Source organism: Solea solea, chromosome 7 (genome assembly GCF_958295425.1).
Source record: "Solea solea chromosome 7, fSolSol10.1, whole genome shotgun sequence".
In the NCBI taxonomy this organism is placed as follows: Eukaryota; Metazoa; Chordata; class Actinopteri; order Pleuronectiformes; family Soleidae; genus Solea; species Solea solea.
Window position 1 is genome coordinate 1,773,909 of NC_081140.1, and position 18,988 is coordinate 1,792,896.

Here is an 18,988-nt window from a genome sequence, read left to right on the forward strand (position 1 = left end):
GTTCCTGATTGTGGACTGCTGTCCAATCCAAAGCCACCCTGTCTTTAATAAGATGCCAGACTGAGAAGGTTGAGATTATAAAGTGCCTTATCTTTTGCTCTGTCCCTCTCATTCTCTCCTCAGCTCAGAGAACCATTATGACTTCACTTGCTTTATTTTCTTTGCTTTACTTTGCTGTCAGTGTCCTCACTTTAACTGATAGCTTACTTTCCAGCATCACCACTGCAGCTCCACCAGCAGCCTCAAAGTGCACTCTTCTAAACAGCTTCCAACCAGGCTTTGTGGTCCAGGGTGACTATGTCATCGGTGGGATTTTCCCCCTGCATTTTAATCTGAAAATGCCAGACCTTAACGGCACCTACAGACCACCACCGATAAATTGCAATGGGTGAGTTTCATAGATGATAGTGGGAGGATTTGACTTACTTTTTCCCGTGAATTATGTCTAATTTTGCAGTCTTAATATAAAATGGACTGAATGTGATAATAATTAGAGATTTTAAATTAACAGAATACATTAATCTGTATCAGCCACAGAATTGATCCAAGGGCTTTCCGGTGGGCTCAGACTATGAGACTGGCAGTGGAGGAGATAAACCAGAATTCAGTGCTGTTGCCGAATCACACGCTTGGCTACAAAATCTTTGATTCATGTGGATATCCACTGACAGGACAGAGAGCTGTTTTATCGATGCTGAATGGGGTGAGTGAGGAAAACTCTTCTATGTGCACAAATGCCTCATCACTCCTCGCTGTGATTGGGGCTTCTGGATCCGCTCGGTCTATTGTTGTGTCGAGAATCCTGCAGCTATTCAAGATCCCCATGGTAACAGTGACTTTTATTTATGTCAATCATCACAAAAATGTTCTTCTTTTCTTTTCTGATTAACACTGCACTCTGTTTTCACACAGATCAGCTACGCTTCTTCATGTGCATGTTTGTCAGACAGACAAAAATATCCAACCTTCTTCAGAGTAATTCCTAATGATGACTACCAGGTAAAATGTAAAACATGTGGTCAGTTACTGTTTTCAGTCAAAGCTCAACACATTTACGACTCTGACATCAGAAATAATTGTTACAACTACCTTTAAAGCTTTAAACTGTCAAATTAAATAAACAAAGAGGCAAATCTTAAAACACTAAGGGCGTATTTCCAACGGCTCTACTCGCCTCACCTCAGCACGACACGCCACGGTTTAGGTTGCATCTCCACTACAAAAAAAGTACCTAGCCATCACTGCAAGGCTGCGTGAAACTGCGGTGACTTAGTTTTTATACGTGACTCACAAACAAACACACACACACACACTAGTGACTTTACACCAGACTCCTGGTAGTTGATGAAGATTAACACACGTTTTTAGGATTGTTAAGTAGTAACTGATCTACAGTTCGGCAATGTTTGGCTTGATTTCTGTCCACACGTCTCCGGAGCACAGTCTCCTACTCCACAGACTACAGTGGCAGGGTCTGTGATGCAGCTCGTGGTCAGATGTGCAGTCCCTAAGTACACCAGATTCCTCTGTTAAATATAGATATTTCCCTGGTAGTTGTTGGAGATTAATCCACATTTTTAGGATTGTAAAGAAGTTTTAACTGATCCACAGTTTGGCACTGTTCGGCTTGATTTCTGTGTGGGACGTCTTTTCCTGTTACGGCAGTCTGACCAATCATCGCATAGTACCTACTCAGCACGCTTTTGGAACCTCACCGAAACAGGTGCTAAAAAATAGTACCTGGTACCAGGTACTATGCTAGTGGAAATGCTACTTAGTAGAGCGGAAAGTATGGCGTGGAAATACGCCATAAAAAATGGATTTAAATATAAGTATATATAGCCAATACTGTACATATATATATATCTATATATGTATATATATATAGATATATATATATATACATATATATACATGTAGATATATATATATATATATATATATTTACATATAAAGCATATAAGTTTTCCTCTTTCTTATGTTAGTTTTCTTTTCAGGGTTGGTCATTATAATAATCATGGTTGATAATCCTTTATTGTTATAATTCTTATTATTGATGTTTGTTGATGTCCTTTTCATTGTAAGTCTTTCTGCTTGTTTGAGAGTCTTATATATACAGCACTGCTTACATTTTATTAACAATGCTTATATGTTGTGTCCCTATTCAATAACACATCAATATTTCTTTGTTTTGCCAAACTTCCATGCTTTATCATTTACAGAATACAGACATGTTATAACAGGGCACAACACCAACTCATTTATGAAGATTATGCTTTTCATTAATGAAAGTTTTTTTAATGTCTGATATGAAACTGAGTGAGTGATTGTCTTTTTCTGTTGAGCCCAGGTGAAAGCCATTGCACAGCTGCTGGTGCACTTTAACTGGACTTGGGTGGGGCTGCTGCGAGGAGACCATGATTATGGCCGCTTTGCTGCAAAAGGTTTACTGAGAGAATTACAGGACACCAAAGTATGTGTAGCGTACCAAGAAATTATTCCTCTGCTCTACACTCACCAGGTGGGACTAAGGATCATGAAGGTATGAAAACATTGTGGGCACTATTGACTTCTACCTTTAAATGTTAAATGGTCTGTATTTATAGAGAGCTTTTCTGGTGTGATGACGATTCAAAGCTGCTTTACACTACAGTTTTTGTCATTCACCCATTCCCGTAAATTCAAACATCTATATATTGCATGTATGTGGAGAACATATTTTTTATCACACATCTTTCAAACCCATTCACACACTGCTGGCACAGTAATGTGAGGTTAAGTGTCTTGCCCAAAGAAACATCAGCATGTAGACTCATGGAGCCAGGAATCAACCCCTCAACCTTTCACTTGAAAGACAATTCACTCTACCACTGACCCACCATCACCCCTTTAATTTGTTCTTACACATTCACAAGATAAAATAATAACACCCTCTGGAACTCTAGTTTTAAAGTTTTTATAGCGTTAATTAGTTTCTCTGAAAGACACTTTGGAGGTACTGATTCTCACCCCAGCCGCTTCACACCTGGCTGCTCCGTGAGAGTTGAAGATCACGACCCGATGAAGCAAACAGGACCACATCATCTGCAAAAAGCAGAGACCCAATCCTAAGCCCACCAAACCGGACTCCCTCAACGACCTGACTGCATTTATATATTCTGTCCATAAAGGTTATGGACAGAATCAGTGTCAAAGAGCAGCCCTGGCGAAGTCCAACCTCCACTGGAAACTGATACGACTTACTGCCGGCAATGCGGACACGATCAAACGCCTTCTCCAAGTCCACAAAGCACATGTAGAGTTGTTGGGCATCCCCGGAGCCCTGCCACTGAGGAGCTTTTTAACCACCTCAGTAACCTCAGCCCCAGCGATAGGAGAGCCCACCCCTGAGTCCCCAGACCCTGCTTCCTCATTGGAAGACGTGTCAGTGGGATTGACGAGATCTTCGAAATATTCCCGCCACCGACAAACAACATCCTGAGTCAAGGACAGCAGCACCCCATCTCCACTGTACACAGTGTTGATGGTATACTGCTTCCCCCTTCTGAGTCGCCGGAGCATTGACCAGAACCTTCTCGTAGCCGTCCGGAAATCGCTTTCCATGGTCTCATCAAACGCCTCCCTCGGGACGTGGTCGAAGTTCTGCCGGAGGGGGGGCTTGAAAGTCTTTCCGTCAGGGGCCTCTGCCAGGCGTTCCCAACAGACCCTCACAATACCTTCAGGTCTGCCAGGCCTGACTGGCATCCACCCATGTCATTGGAGCCAACTCTCCACCAGGTGGTGATCAGTTGACAGCTCCATCACTCTTTTCACCCGATTGTTCAAGACATATGGCCTCAGGTCTGATGACACGACGACAAAGTTGATCATTGACTCACAGCCAAGGGTATCCAAGTGCCAAGTGCACATATGGACACCCTTATGCTTGAACATGACAAGCACAGAAGTCCAACAACAAAGCACGACTCGGGTTCAGATTGGGGGGGCGTTCCTCCCAAGCACACCCCTGCAGCTCTTACTGTCATTGCCCACATGAGCATTGAAGTCCCTAGCAGAACGAGGGAATCCCCAGCAGGAGCACTTTCTAGCACCCCCCTCCAGGGACTCCAAAAAGGGTGGGTACTCTGAACAGCTGTTCGGTGCATAGGCACAAACAACAGTCAGTACCCGTCCCCGCACCCTCTCTTCTACCGGGGTGAACTCAAATGTACAGGCCCCGTGCCGGGGGGCAATGAGTATGCCCACACCCGCTCGGCGTCTCTCACCAGGGACAACTCCATAGTGGAAAAGAGCCCAACCCCTCTCAAGGAGGCTGGTTCCAGAGCCCAAGCTGTGTGTCAAGGTGTGCCCGACTACATCTAGTCGAAACCTCTCAACCTCACGCACCAGCTTCGTAGCCCAAGAGCCGCTTCTGCAGCCGAGGGTCGGACCGCCATGGTCCTCACTTTCAACCACCACCCAACTCACTCTGCACCCGACCTCCATGGCCGCTTCCACAGGTGGTGAGCCAATGGGAAGGGGGACCCATGTTGCCTCTTTGTGCTGTGCCTGGCCGGGCCCCATGGGTGTAGGCCCGACCAGCAGACGCTTGCCATTGTGCCACTACCCCAACCCTGGCTCCAGAGGGGGGCCCCGTTGACCCACGTCCGGGTGAGGGACAGTGTGGTCCATTTGTATTTTTCTTCATAGGGGTCTTTGAACCACTCTTTGTCCGGTCCCTCACCTAGGACCTGTTTGCCTTGGGAAACCCGTCCACCATGATTAGGTGTCAGCTCCAGGAGGGGTAACTCTGTAACCATGTATCAAAAAACTCTTTCCTAAGAACATCACTTACAGTAACTAAGTCCAAAATAGCTCAGTACTTGTGCTTTCAATCAAAAATGACAAAAGGACCAGAATTGTAAACATGAGACAATGTCCAGAAAATGAAGAGCTCATAAAACAAGACCAGATGAATAATGTCATGGGTGGAACTATTGGGGGAGAGCAGAAAATGTCTGAAGTCAAGAGACAATTGCCGCATTTCTACCATCTGTACTCGCCTCGCCATGCCAAGGTTGAGGAAGCATTTCCACTAGCATAGTACCTGATACCAGGTATTATTTTTAAGTACCTGCTCCAGTGAGGTTCCAGGCGTGCTAAGCAGGTATTATGCGATGATTGGTCAGACTGCCGGCTACTGACTGGCAAGAGTCCCGTCACAGGAAGAGTCGAACAGTGCCAAAGTATGGATCAGTTAAAACTACTTAACAATCCTAAAAACGTGGGTTATCTCCAACAACTACAGAAGTCTGGTGTAAAGTCACTAGTCACTCGTGTGTGTGTGCGTGTGTGTGTCACGTATAAAACAAAGTCACCGCAGTTTTACTCAGCCCTGCAGTGATGACTTCGCCCACGTTAAGTAGGTACTTTTTTGTAGTGGAGATGCAACCCTAGCGTGCCGTGCCGTGCCGAGGCGAGGCGAGTAGAGCTGGAGGAATACGCCAAATGTTAATACCAAAGTACAAAAGGAAATGATGAATCATGTAAACAAAAACATGACCTGACTTTGGCAAACAAGTATTTTCTTAAAATGAACACCTAAAATATTGCCTTGTACTAAGGTCAATAGTAATACTAGTACCGCAAGCGGTAATGAACGGGTTCGAGCTCGAGGGCTCGCGAGTCTCCGTGCGCCCACGTCGCCGCACGAGTCCTCTAGCTCATCTCCCGTTCATTCACCTCTTGCGGTACTAGTTATTTTCAGTCCTAGTTATTTTCAGCTCGGACTATTTTCAGCGTCCCTTTGCTAAGTTAGAGGGCACTTCCTGTTTAAAATGGCCGACTTCCTGTTGGGTGAAACGTGTGTCCGTAAACGTGTTCAGGGACGGTCCCTTGACTCACATATCAAGTTTTGTGAAGATCGGACAATGTTTGACTTTACTTCCTGTTTCGGGAGTTCTACTTCCTGTAGGGAGGTCATCCTTTACAGACATGTTCCGGACGGGTCTGAGGTCTCACATATCAAGTTTCAAGTGGATACAACAATCCCTGTTAGAGCAGCATGAAAAACTGTAAATGTTAGATTTGATAGATTTGTAGGCAGCTGCCTCCATCATGTGGCGAAAAAGGGTACTGCACGAACAAACCACTCAGTTGAGTGAATCCTTTGCAGTGTTGCCATGGCAACACCGTTGAACGATTTGTTATCATATTCAGCATGCATCATCTACCATGTGTTTTGAATGTTTTCATTAATTTTGAGTATGATACGATGAGGTCTGTAAAAGTTATAAGGGAATTGTGAATTTGTTGTATTTTCTGTTACCACCAGGAGGCATTGTTTTCAAAATGTACAGTTTTTGCATAGGCATCTTCAGCAAGGGCCCATCATCGATTGTCACAAGTTTGGTTAAGATCTGACCTTCCATCGCAAAGTTATAAGAGATTGTTGTGTGTTGCGAAGAATCGTGATTTTCGCCAACTTTGCCGACCTTTTTCTTGTACGCCATGATACTTATTGAAAAGATTTTGATACCTTTGGATCCTCAACTTGTCCACAGTGACCTCACCAAGTTTGGAGGTGATCCCATGAAAGTTGTAGGACAAGTTTGTTCAAATACCATTGGTGCGAAATGGCCAAAATCGGCAAAAAATGAACTTTCAATCCAAGATGGCGGCTTTCCTGTTTGTTTTAGAGCTTAGGCTTCCCTAGGTTTTTTGACCGTCCCGACCTAAGGAACGCATGTACCAAGTTTCGTGCATTTACATTAAACGTGCTCCTCAGGCTCACAAGTTTTAGGGGGTGGAGCAGTTATCTGCCCTGCCCACTTTCATTTTTTAACGCACATTCCCCGAAACATTAATAAACGTAATTTTACACCAGGTCTGATGCGGTTGCAAAAATTGGTGAGATTTGGGGCATGTTCAGGGCCTCTAAAACGCGATTTACTTTGGTGAAGAGGAAGAAGAAGAAGAGGAAGAATAATCCTTACGGTTTCAATAGGGTTCTTGCAACCTTGTTGCTCGAACCCTAAGTAGTTGGTTTTCACAGTGTACATCTGGGTTTTTCTTAATGTCACTCAGTTCGGTTTTTGTCTCCTTGTAAAACCCTGTCTACATCTACATTATCTGACCGTCTGTACAGGTTATGTGTAGCTCTACTGCAAAAGTGGTGGTGGTATTTGCAGCTGAGGGGGAGATGACACCTTTCTTGAAAGACTACATGACTCAGAACATCACTGGAATCCAGTGGGTGGCAGGTGAAGCCTTGGTCACAGCATCAGTCTTTTCAGGGAGAGAGTATTACCCTTACTTGAGAGGAACCATTGGGTTTGGCATCAGAAAAGGTCATATCTCCAGACTGGGTGACTTCCTGCAGACAGTAAACCCTAAGAGATATCCTGACAATGTGCTGGTGCATGAGCTGTGGGAGTCTCTGTATGGTTGCAGTCCTTTTCCATCCTCTGTCACCCAGATGCCGCCCTGCTCTGGTCAGGAGTCTCTGCTGGAACAGCACTCAGCCTACATGAATACATCCAGCCCTAGAGTCGCCTATAATGTCTATAAGGCTGTATATGCCATTGCTCATTCCCTGCACAACCTCCTTCTCTGTCAGCCAGGGAGGGGGCCTTTCCAGAACAACTCATGTGCTCAGAGCAACGACGTACAACCTTGGCAGGTAACTGTATAATCCACTATTTTTTACCATTACACACAGTGGGTCAAAGCCCAATGGTGGGCCTTGTAAGTATTGTAGGTGGGATTCAGACCATGATAATCATGTAACATACTGTACATATTACATATTTTCTGTGTTCTAAAAAAAATCTAAATATATTTAAATCTTATTGAGATTGAGATGTGTTTATGAATATTTATAAATAGTTTGTTGCTCCATTGCTTACACAGCACTGGACTTCTCACTTATGGCCAAAAAGATAATTACAATTATTTCTGATCAATATTGACATTGATTTACTTAGCAATGTGGGTCAACATGTTTTCATTTCCATGTGATGTGTTCACTTTAACGTTATGTTACATTTCTACTGCTGTGCCAATTAAGAGAGTATTTTTAGGGGCCTTAAACCTTAAAACTCTGAAGAAAACCTTCAATTTAGTGTTTTAGTTTCATTTTGCGCATTTCCTAATTTTCAAGCTACAACACTACCTCCAGGAAGTGAACTTTCACATTGGTGGGGAGGAGGTGGACTTTGATGCCAAGGGCGACTCTGTACCCTATTATGATATCATCAACTGGCAGAGAGGCACAGAAGGAAACATTGAATTTGTCAATGTGGGTTTGTTTGATGGAACCAAGGCTGTGGGAGAGGAGCTGTTGATCCAGGAGGACAGGATAATGTGGGCAGGACATCAGAGTGAGGCAAGCTGCTCACACTGTGTTTTTACCTTCATCAGATGCCAACTGTTGAAGTTCTGTAGGTTGAGATGGAGGTAAGTCAGGTGGACAGAAAAGACTGGATCTGATACAGGGTCATTTGTTTTCATACACAATGGAGATTCAAAGCCCAGCGGTAATGTGATTGGTGACCTACTATCCACTGTCTTTTTCCTCATGGATCTTTCTTTATGGTAATGTAAGAGTGAATGGTTGTTTGTCTCTGTATGCTGGTCTGGGGATCCGTCCTGGGTCTGATCCCACCTTTTGTCTTATGTCAGCTGGGCATGGCTCTGGCGCCCTGCGACCCTCTTGTGCATGTTATAGCAGTAGACAATGAATTAATCATTCTTTATGACAATAAATGCTTCTGAAATAGCTCTCATAGATCTACAGCTAAAAATATTTAACAGAACCACAGGTTATGGAATAGCTTATGGGCAGGAACCCAGTTCTCAGTGTACAGCTTGTAACCATGTGACTATCAAAAGGTTGTTTGCTGAGTACCGGCATACCTGTAAACTAGACAGGCCAAATAGATATAACCAACATAAAACTCAAAACACTGTGTTAAACACACTTGAGAAACACTAGAAATAACAAATTAATTATTGACAAGTTGTTATGAGGAATTTTCCACCTGTCAATAGATTAACCAATAAAATTGACCAATATCACCACATGGTCTTTCCACTCTAGGTGCCAGTGTCTGTGTGCAGTGCCAGTTGTCTTCCAGGCTCCCGGAAGGCTGTCCGTCGTGGGGAGCCTATCTGCTGCTTTGACTGTGTACCATGTGACAGCGGCAAAATTAGCAATCAGACAAGTGAGTTTGAGCAGAACAATAAACAGTCAAAGCAAATCCATTCTTACAATTGTAGCACAGAAGTAATGCAATACTGAAAATTATTTATACTTTCTTCCCTTTAGACTTAGTAGATTGTGCAATTTGTCCTGAGGACTTCTGGTCAAACAACGACAGAACAGCCTGCATCTCCAAGAAAGTGGAGTACTTGACCTTCGATTCATTGGGAATAGCCCTGACAGTGATGTCTGTTGTGGGCGCCTGCTTCACTCTGGCTGTCTGTGGTGTCTTCTTCTGTCACAGACACACAGCCATCGTCCGTGTGAATAACTCTGAGCTCAGTTTCTTCATACTATTTGCACTGACTCTATGTTTCCTCTGTTCTCTACTTTTCATTGGAAAGCCAACATATTGGTCCTGCATGCTGCGCCACACTGCCTTTAGCATCACATTTTCACTGTGTATTTCCTGCATCCTGGGGAAGACCCTGGTGGTACTGGCTGCATTCACTGCGACCAGGCCAGGGCACAACATCATGAAGTGGCTGGGGCCTAAGCAGCAGAGGACCATTATCTCCAGCTGTACTCTGGTTCAGGTGGTTATCCATCCAGAAATACACAATATGAACATTCAAAGATCATACTGGAGTGTAGTGTGGGCTCTAGTCTGGCTTTCTGGTGCATTCTTGGATATATTGGTCTACAGGCCTGTCTGTGCTTTGTATTGGCTTTTCTGGCTCGAAAGTTGCCGGGAAACTTCAACGAGGCCAAGTTCATCACATTCAGCATGCTGATCTTCTGTGCTGTGTGGCTAGCATTCATCCCTGCTTATATCAGCTCCCCTGGAAATTATGCAGATGCAGTTGAGTCATTTGCCATCTTGGCCTCCAGCTTTGGCTTATTGTTCTGCCTGTTTGCTCCAAAGAGTTACATTATTTTACTGAAGCCTGAAAAGAATACAAAACAGCACCTGATGGGGAAAGAAAAGAAATGATCAAACACAAATTAACTTAAAGATATTGAATCAGTAGCAAATGGACTTGTAAATTTCTTCCAGTGATTTATGGATGACTAACCATTTAGAAAAAAAAAAACACCTTTGTTAGTCAATGTTGTTTTGATATTGATATTTCTTTACACATATGACTCTGTAGTGACAAGTGTGTAAAACTGATTAAACGGTGGTGGTGTGAGATATGAATAATTATTTAGCTTAGCCATTAGCTTGGACTTGCACAATGCATTAAGGCGATGGTTTAACATTAGACAAAGCTCTAGTATCACTGAAATGATTTTGTCAGCCAGCTAACTAAATTTTTCTTTGGGTCAGGTTTCTTCTTTCAAAAATCTTGATATTCAGATTATAAAAATTACACTAAATTAAATCTATTTAGGATGGAAAATATATTGTGTCTACACTAACAAGACAAAACATGTTCTAGATGTGCAAATCATTGATCAGAAACATTTGAACAGGATATTGGAAGATGGCATCATTTATATTACAGAGACATCTTCTGTCACACAATATTTTCACTGTATTTCAAACTGAGACTCGCTTTGTCGGGCACTTGCCTCACATTTTCAATTTGTGGAAGTCAAATTATATAGGGAAAGGTCAAAGGTCAAGGAATCAGCAAGTCTGGATATAACTTAAAAACTGGAGACATTCAGATGTGGCTCTGGTGTGTCTGGTTCCAACACATGAGTGTTCTATCTCTATTATTGCCTAGCAAGTTGGAGAAAAACTAAGATGTTGTCCAAAGATTTTTTGATGGCGGTAATGTTTCAACTAGAGAAGTAAGCCAAGGTCACAGTGACCCTTCTCCCAAAAATAATGATATTTGCCAGACTGGAGGACTGTTTGGACATGAACATGAGCAAAACATATGGTGACCTTTAAAGCATTTGGACAACATGCATGTGCAGTCTAAACACAAATGTTTGGTGCAAATTCAACAATGTGCAGCCACATTACAGCAAACACTAGTGTCACGATGAATTGTCATTCACTGCACTATGCACTAAATGACGTAATGTAATATGCACACACAATTCCACAAAAATAAAGTTTTCATAACTTGTTATGTATTGGTGCCAATATGTGTTACACATATCTACCAGTAGGGGGCACCAAGCAAGTTGTGTATGTTTATAAGGTCTGGTTACAATAAAGAAAAATAGAGGAAGTGAATAAATCAGCCACAGACATGTCTACGTAGCTCTGTGTGGGTATGTGAAATTGTTTGCATCTTACACAAAAGGGAGCAACACAACACTTTTCAACTGTAATGACTGAATATAACAGGGACATATTTAAAACTAGATACAAATTTAAGAATAAATTAAAAATGACCAGCTACCTCTTGAGTGTAGGTCATGACACCAAGAGGGATTTTTTGTAGATCTTAATACGATATCACTTGTTATATGTAGGAAATACGAGTTTTGCGTTTTATAGTGATCATGGAACTTTTAGTAACGTTTCATGTTTAATGTTTAAAGATCACACAGATGTTCTGTACAAGTCTTTAGAAGGAGTTAAACTCAGTAGGTCACTTGATCTTTGTCTAGTTCTTGGTCTGATCACCCTGCCAAGTTTCATGCATGTACTGTAAATGAAACCTTGTACCATTTGCCATTGTGGTGACACTTCAGTTTGTGCAGAGCTCCATGGAATCATATTAACACAAAATATGAAATACTTGAAAATATGTCAGAAATACTAAACAGAGACCCAAACACCTAAAAAAGGAAAAGTAAAGTACTTGAGTCTTTGCTTTCATCTTTTTGACTTATTTTTCCCCACAGTTTGCATTAACCCACTTTAGTTCCTGATTGTGGACTACTGTCCAATCCAAAGCCACCCTGTCATTAATAAGATGCAAGATTGAGAAGGTGTAATACTACATTATAAAGTGCCTTTCTTTAGCTCTGTCCCTCTTATTCTCTCCTCAGCCCAGAGAAACATTATGACTTCACTTGCTTTATTTTCTTTGCTTTACTTTGCTGTCAGTGTCCTCACTTTAACTGATAGCTCACTTTCCAGCATCACCACTGCAGCTCCACCAGCAGCCTCAAAGTGCACTCTTCTAAACAGCTTCCAGCCAGGCTTTGTGATCCAGGGGGACTATGTCATTGGTGGGATTTTCCCCCTGCATTTTAATCTGAAAATGCCAGACCTTAACGGCACCTACAGACCACCACCGATAAATTGTAATGGGTGAGTTTCATAGATGATAGTGGGAGGATTTGACTTACTTTTTCCTGTGAATTATGTCTAAGTTTGCACTCTTAATATTCATCTGTATCAGCCACAGAATTGATCCCAGGGCCTTCCGGTGGGCTCAGACTATGAGACTGGCAGTGGAGGAGATAAACCAGAATCCAGTACTGTTGCCGAATCACACACTGGGCTACAGAATCTTTGATTCATGTGGATATCCACTAACAGTACAGAGAGCTGTTTTATCGATGCTGAATGGAGTGAGTGAGGAAAACTCTTCAATGTGCACAAATGCCTCATCACTCCTCGCTGTGATTGGGGCTTCTGGATCCGCTCAGTCTATTGTTGTGTCAAGAATCCTGCAAACATTCAGGATCCCCATGGTAACATGGTGACTTTTATTTATGTCAATCATCCCAAAAATGTTCTTTTTTTCTTTTCTCATTAAGACTGCACTCTGTTTTTACACAGATCAGCTACTTTTCTTCATGTGCATGTTTGTCAGATAGACAAACATATCCAACCTTCTTCAGAGTAATTCCTAGTGATGACTACCAGGTAAAATGTAAAACATGTGGTCAGTTATTGTTTTCAGTTTTTTACATTTACTACTCTCATCAGAAATAATTATTACAACTACCTTTAAAGCTTTAAACTGTCAAATTAAAACTATGAATAAATAAGAAGCAAATCTTCAAACACTAAGAAATGGATTGAAATATATAAGTTTTCCTCTTTCTTATATTATGTTAGTGTTCTTTTCAGGTTTGGACATTATAATAATCACGGTTGATAATCCTTTATTGTTATAATCCTTATTATTGATGCTTGTTGTTACAGCACTGCTCACATTTTATTAAGATGGAACAATGCTTATATGTTTTGTCCCTATTCAGTAACACATCAATATTTCTTTGTTCTGCCAAACTTCCATGCTTTATCATTTACAGAATACAGACATGTTATAACAGGGCACAACACCAAATCATTTATGAAGATATTGCTTTTCTTTTATGAAAGTTTTTTAATGTTTGTGATATGAAACTGAGTGAGTTGATTGTCTTTTTCTGTTGAGCCCAGGTGAAAGCCATTGCACAGCTGCTAGTGCACTTTAACTGGACTTGGGTGGGGCTGCTGCAAGGAGACCATGATTATGGCCACTTTGCTGTTAAAGGTTTATTGAGAGAATTACAGGACACCAAAGTATGTGTAGCTTACCAAGAAATTATTCCTCTGCTCTACACTCGCCAGGCGGGACTAAGGATCATGAAGGTATGAAAACACTGTGGGCACTGTTGATGTCTACACATCTTTCATACCCATTTACACTGCTGGCACAGCAATTAAATCAATAATTGGTCAGTACATGTGCTTTTAATCAACAATGATAAAAGGATCCGAATTGTAAAACACGAGACAATGTCCAGAAAATGAAGAGCTCATAACACGAGGAAGATGATTAATGTCGCAGGTGGAATTTTTGGGTCAGAGCAGAAAATCTCAATGTGTGAAGTCAAGAGACAATGTTACTACCAAAGTCAAACCAGGAAATGATGAATCATGTAAACAAAAACATGACCTGACTTTGGCAAAAAGCACCAGCTGGGCATCAGCTCAAAGTGTTGTTTTTTGTTTTTCAAAATGAACACCTGAAATATCACCTTATACTAAAGTCTATGGAAATACTAGTTGTTTTTCACTGTGTACATCTGCGTTTTTCTTAATGTCACTCAGTTTTTTTTTGTGTCCTCGTAAAACCCTGTCTTCATCTACATATTCTGACCGTCTGTACAGGTGATGCGTAGCACTAATGCAAAAGTGGTGGTGGTATTTGTAGGCGAGGGGTTGATGACACCTTTCTTGAGAGACTACATGACTCAGAACATCACTGGAATCCAGTGGTTGGCGAGTGAAGCCTTGGTCACAGCATCAGTCTTTTCAGGGAGAGAGTATTACCCTTACATGGGAGGAACCATTGGGTTTGGCATCAGAAAAGGTCATATCCCCACACTGGGTGACTTCCTGCAGACAGTAAACCCGAAGAGATATCCTGACAATGTGCTGGTGCATGAGCTGTGGGAGTCTCTGTATGGTTGCAGTCCTTTTCCATCCTCTGTCACCCAGATGCCGCCCTGCTCTGGTCAGGAGTCTCTGCTGGAACAGCACTCAGCCTACATGAATACATCCAGCCCTAGAGTCGCCTATAATGTCTATAAGGCTGTATATGCCATTGCTCATTCCCTGCACAACCTCCTTCTCTGTCAGCCAGGGAGGGGGCCTTTCCATAACAACTCATGTGCTCAGAGCAACAACATACAACCTTGGCAGGTACTGTATAATCCACTATTTCTTTACTATTACACACAGTGGGTCAAAGCCCAATGGTGGGCCTTGCAAGTATTGTAGGTGGGATTCAGACTGAAGGTTTTTTTTCTAGTTTTACATGACTTGAGCCCTACCCCTAATAACCTTAAGTTTCAAACTGTTTGATTCCAATTACTCGGCACACACAACGGTTACGGCTATGGAACCAGCCCTAAAGACATTGTAAAGGAGTTCCTTAAGGTGAGCCACAGTGTAATACAGGAACCAAGCCTGTATTGCACACCTAAAAATTAGCTGAACTGCTGAAACTCCTGAGAAAGAGCTCAGCACCAGTGAACCAACATGGAGAGAAGTCCAGGACAGTGTACAGTAAGCCCGTTCAGCATCTGTCCCAGGACCAAGTGCTTTCCCTTATAAAGTATCCTCGACCTCAGTGCAGCATTCGACACCATCGACCACAGCATCCTCCTCAACCGTCTCCAAACCATCGGCATCTCCGGCACAGCACTCTCCTGGTTCTCCTCCTACCTCTCCGACCGCCATTATTACGTTTCCATAAACAACTTCAGATCAAATACCTTCCTTGTCTCCACTGGTGTTCCCCAAGGTTCGGTGCTCGGCCCCCTCCTCTTCATCATCTACATGCTTCCCCTTGATCATATCATCCGTCATCGTGGACTTCATTTTCACTGTTATGCTGACAACACCCAGGTGTACATATCCACCAAATCCATCACCCCAGTCATTCTCTCCACCATCACACACTGCCTCTCCGACATTAAAACCTGGATGGACCACAATTTCCTCAAACTCAACAGCAACAAAACAGAATTCATCCTCACCGGACCCAAATCTCTCCTCCCATTGTCCCAGAACATCTCCCTCACCATTGACGGCCACTCAGTCACTCCCTCGCCCTCTGTACGCAATCTTGGCGTTGTCCTTGACTCCACCCTCTCATTCAAACCCCACATAAACCATATTACCAAAACATAATTCTTCCACCTCTGCAACATTGCCCTTCTCCGTCCCTGCCTTTCACAATCCACTGCAGAAATCCTCATCCACGCCTTCATTACCTCCAGACTCGACTACTGCAATAGCCTCCTCCACGGTCTCCCCTCCACTCACCTTCAAAAACTACAATACATCCAGAATTCTGCTGCCCGTCTGCTCACCCACACCCGCTCCAGTGACCACATCACCCCCATCCTCAAAAAACTCCACTGGCTCCCTGTTCCATACCGTATACAATACAAGGTTCTCCTCATCACTTACAAGTCCCTCCATAACCTGGCTCCCTCATATCTCACTGACCTCCTCCACCTACACTGTCCCACCCGCCGCCTCAGATCCGCAGATCAGGACAAAGTGCCGAACCCTGGGGGACTGAGCCTTCGCTGAAGCCGCCCCCACTCTCTGGAACTCACTCCCACAACCCATCAGGAACTCAGACTCACTACAGACATTTAAATCACTACTCAAAACCCACCTGTTCAAAACTGCTTACACCTAACTGTCTATTTACCGCTGTTTTATTTCAGTCCTGTCCTTTGTTTTGTTTTGTGTTTGTACAGCGTCTTTGAGTGTCCAGAAAAGCGCTATATAAATATTATGTATTATTATTATTATTATTATTATTATTAATAATAATAATAATAATAATAATAATAATACATTATTAATAAAAGGCATCATTCCATCGTCCTAGAAAAGAGCAGAGGGGTGTTTTGTACCTAAGGAAATGGACTACTCCGACATCAGCTCAGTCTCGATTGCAAGATATTGTGTTTTTTTTATTACTTGTGATTCCCAGAGTCTGTAAGAGTAGAATGGGATGCAGAGGCTACTTCTTCCATTTAAAGGGGAGTTTTTTTCTCTTCACTGATGCCGAGTGCTTGTTGAGTTTTCTTTTCATTTTCTGTCTTACTATGTACTTATACATCTGATTAAGATGTGATTGAAATTGAATTTCACTACCGTAAGTCAACTCAACATTGTTTCAGAAAATTGGACAGTTCATTTAAGGTCTCATTACCACAGACCACATGTAACCACGCCGACCCAGGATGCCACATCAGGTGTCTTCACCTGAGAGATGATCTGAGATCATCTGGAGTGCTCACTAATACAGATTTAAATAATAATAATAATAATAGTATATTTTTTTTGTAGGGAATTTTAGATGTTATACTAAATTAATGGCATGTTTTGCCTTTCTAATTTTCAAGCTACAACACTACCTCCAGGAAGTGAACTTTCGCATTGCTGGTGAAGAGGTGGACTTTGATGCCAAGGGTGAATCCGTACCCTATTATGATATCATCAACTGGCAGAGAGGCACAGAAGGAAACATTGAATTTGTCAATGTGGGTTTGTTTGATGGAACCAAGGCTGTTGGTGAGGAGCTGTTGATCCAGGAGGACAGGATAATGTGGGCAGGACATCAGAGTGAGGCAAGCTGCTCACACTGTGTTTTTACCTTCATCAGATGCCAACTGTTGAAGTTCTGTAGGTTGAGATGGAGGTAAGTCAGGTGGACAGAACAGACTGGATCTGATACAGGGTCATTTGTTTTTATATACAACGGAGATTAAAACCCAGCTGTGATGTGTTTGGTGACCTACTATCCACTGTTGTTTTCCTCATGGATCTTTCTTTATGGAATGTAAGAGTGAATGGTTGTTTGTCTCTGTATGCTGGTCTGGTGACCCGTCCTGGGTCTGATCCCGCCTTTTGTCTTATGTCAGCTCGGATTGGCTCTGGCTCATTGTGACCCTCATGTGCAAGATATTGCGGTAGACAATGAATGAATCATTCTTCATGACATTTAATGCTTCCGAAAGAGCTCTCATAGATCTACAGCTAAATATATTTAACAGAACCACAGGTTATGGAATAGCTTATGGGCAGGAACCCAGTCCTCAGTGTACAGCTTGTAACCATGTGACCATCAAAAGGTTGTTTGCTAACTACCGGCATACCTGTAAACTAGACTGACATCTGCAGGCCAAATATATATAACCAACATAAACAAATAACGTATAGTCACAAATACTTTATTTACAAGTGGTTTTGAGGAATTTTTCACCTGCAGATTATTAGCACATGGTCTTTCCACTCTAGGTGCCAGTGTCTGTATGCAGCGCCAGTTGTCTTCCAGGCTCCCGGAAGGCTGTCCGTCGTGGGGAGCCTATCTGCTGCTTTGACTGTGTACCATGTGACAGCGGCAAAATTAGCAATCAGACAAGTGAGTTTGAGCTGAACAATAAAAAGTCAAAGCAAATCCATTAATATAATTGTAGCACAGAAGTAATGCCATACTGAAAATTGTTCATACTTTCTTCCCTTTAGACTCAGTAGATTGTGCAATTTGTCCTGTAGACTTCTGGTCAAACAACGACAGGACAGCCTGCATCTCCAAGAAAGTGGAGTACTTGACCTTTGATTTATTGGGAATAGCCCTGACAGTGATGTCTGTGGTGGGCGCCTCCTTCACTCTGGCTGTCTGTGGTGTCTTCTTCTGTCACAGACACACAGCCATCGTCCGTGTGAATAACTCTGAGCTCAGTTTCTTCATACTATTTGCACTGACTCTATGTTTCCTGTGTTCTCTGCTTTTCATTGGAAAGCCAACATATTGGTCCTGCATGCTGCGCCACACTGCCTTTAGCATCACATTTTCACTGTGTATTTCTTGCATCCTGGGGAAGACCCTGGTGGTACTGGCTGCATTCACTGCCACCAGACCAGGGCACAACATCATGAAGTGGCTGGGGCCTAAGCAGCAGAGGACCATTATCTCCAGCTGTACTCTGGTTCAGGTGGTTATCTGTGCTGCCTGGCTCATTGATTCTCCCCCGTTTCCATCCAGAAATACACAATATGAACATTCAAAGATCATACTGGAGTGTAGTGTGGGCTCTAGCCTGGCTTTCTGGTGTGTTCTTGGATATATTGGTCTACAGGCCTGTCTGTGCTTTGTATTGGCTTTTCTGGCTCGAAAGTTGCCGGGAAACTTCAACGAGGCCAAGTTCATCACATTCAGCATGCTGATCTTCTGTGCTGTGTGGCTAGCATTCATCCCTGCTTATATCAGCTCCCCTGGAAATTATGCAGATGCAGTTGAGTCATTTGCCATCTTGGCCTCCAGCTTTGGCTTATTGTTCTGCCTGTTTGCTCCAAAGAGTTACATTATTTTACTGAAGCCTGAAAAGAATACAAAACAGCACCTGATGGGGAAAGAAAAGAAATGA

At 42.7% G+C, this 18,988-nt stretch overlaps 1 protein-coding gene and 1 pseudogene across 1 annotated transcript; both read left to right on the forward strand.

Annotated features, from left to right (window-relative positions):
* Positions 1 to 323: 323 nt before the first annotated feature.
* Positions 324 to 10,355, forward strand: LOC131462451 (extracellular calcium-sensing receptor-like; annotated as a pseudogene).
* A 1,984-nt stretch (positions 10,356 to 12,339) lies between these two features.
* On the forward strand, positions 12,340 to 18,988 carry LOC131462449 (extracellular calcium-sensing receptor-like). The gene is made up of 8 exons (XM_058633691.1): positions 12,340 to 12,404; positions 12,502 to 12,790; positions 12,879 to 12,965; positions 13,488 to 13,679; positions 14,202 to 14,735; positions 16,964 to 17,188; positions 17,859 to 17,982; positions 18,087 to 18,988. The coding sequence occupies exons 1-8, from the start codon at positions 12,355 to 12,357 to the stop codon at positions 18,986 to 18,988; spliced, it is 2,403 nt and encodes an 800-aa protein (XP_058489674.1). The 5' UTR covers positions 12,340 to 12,354.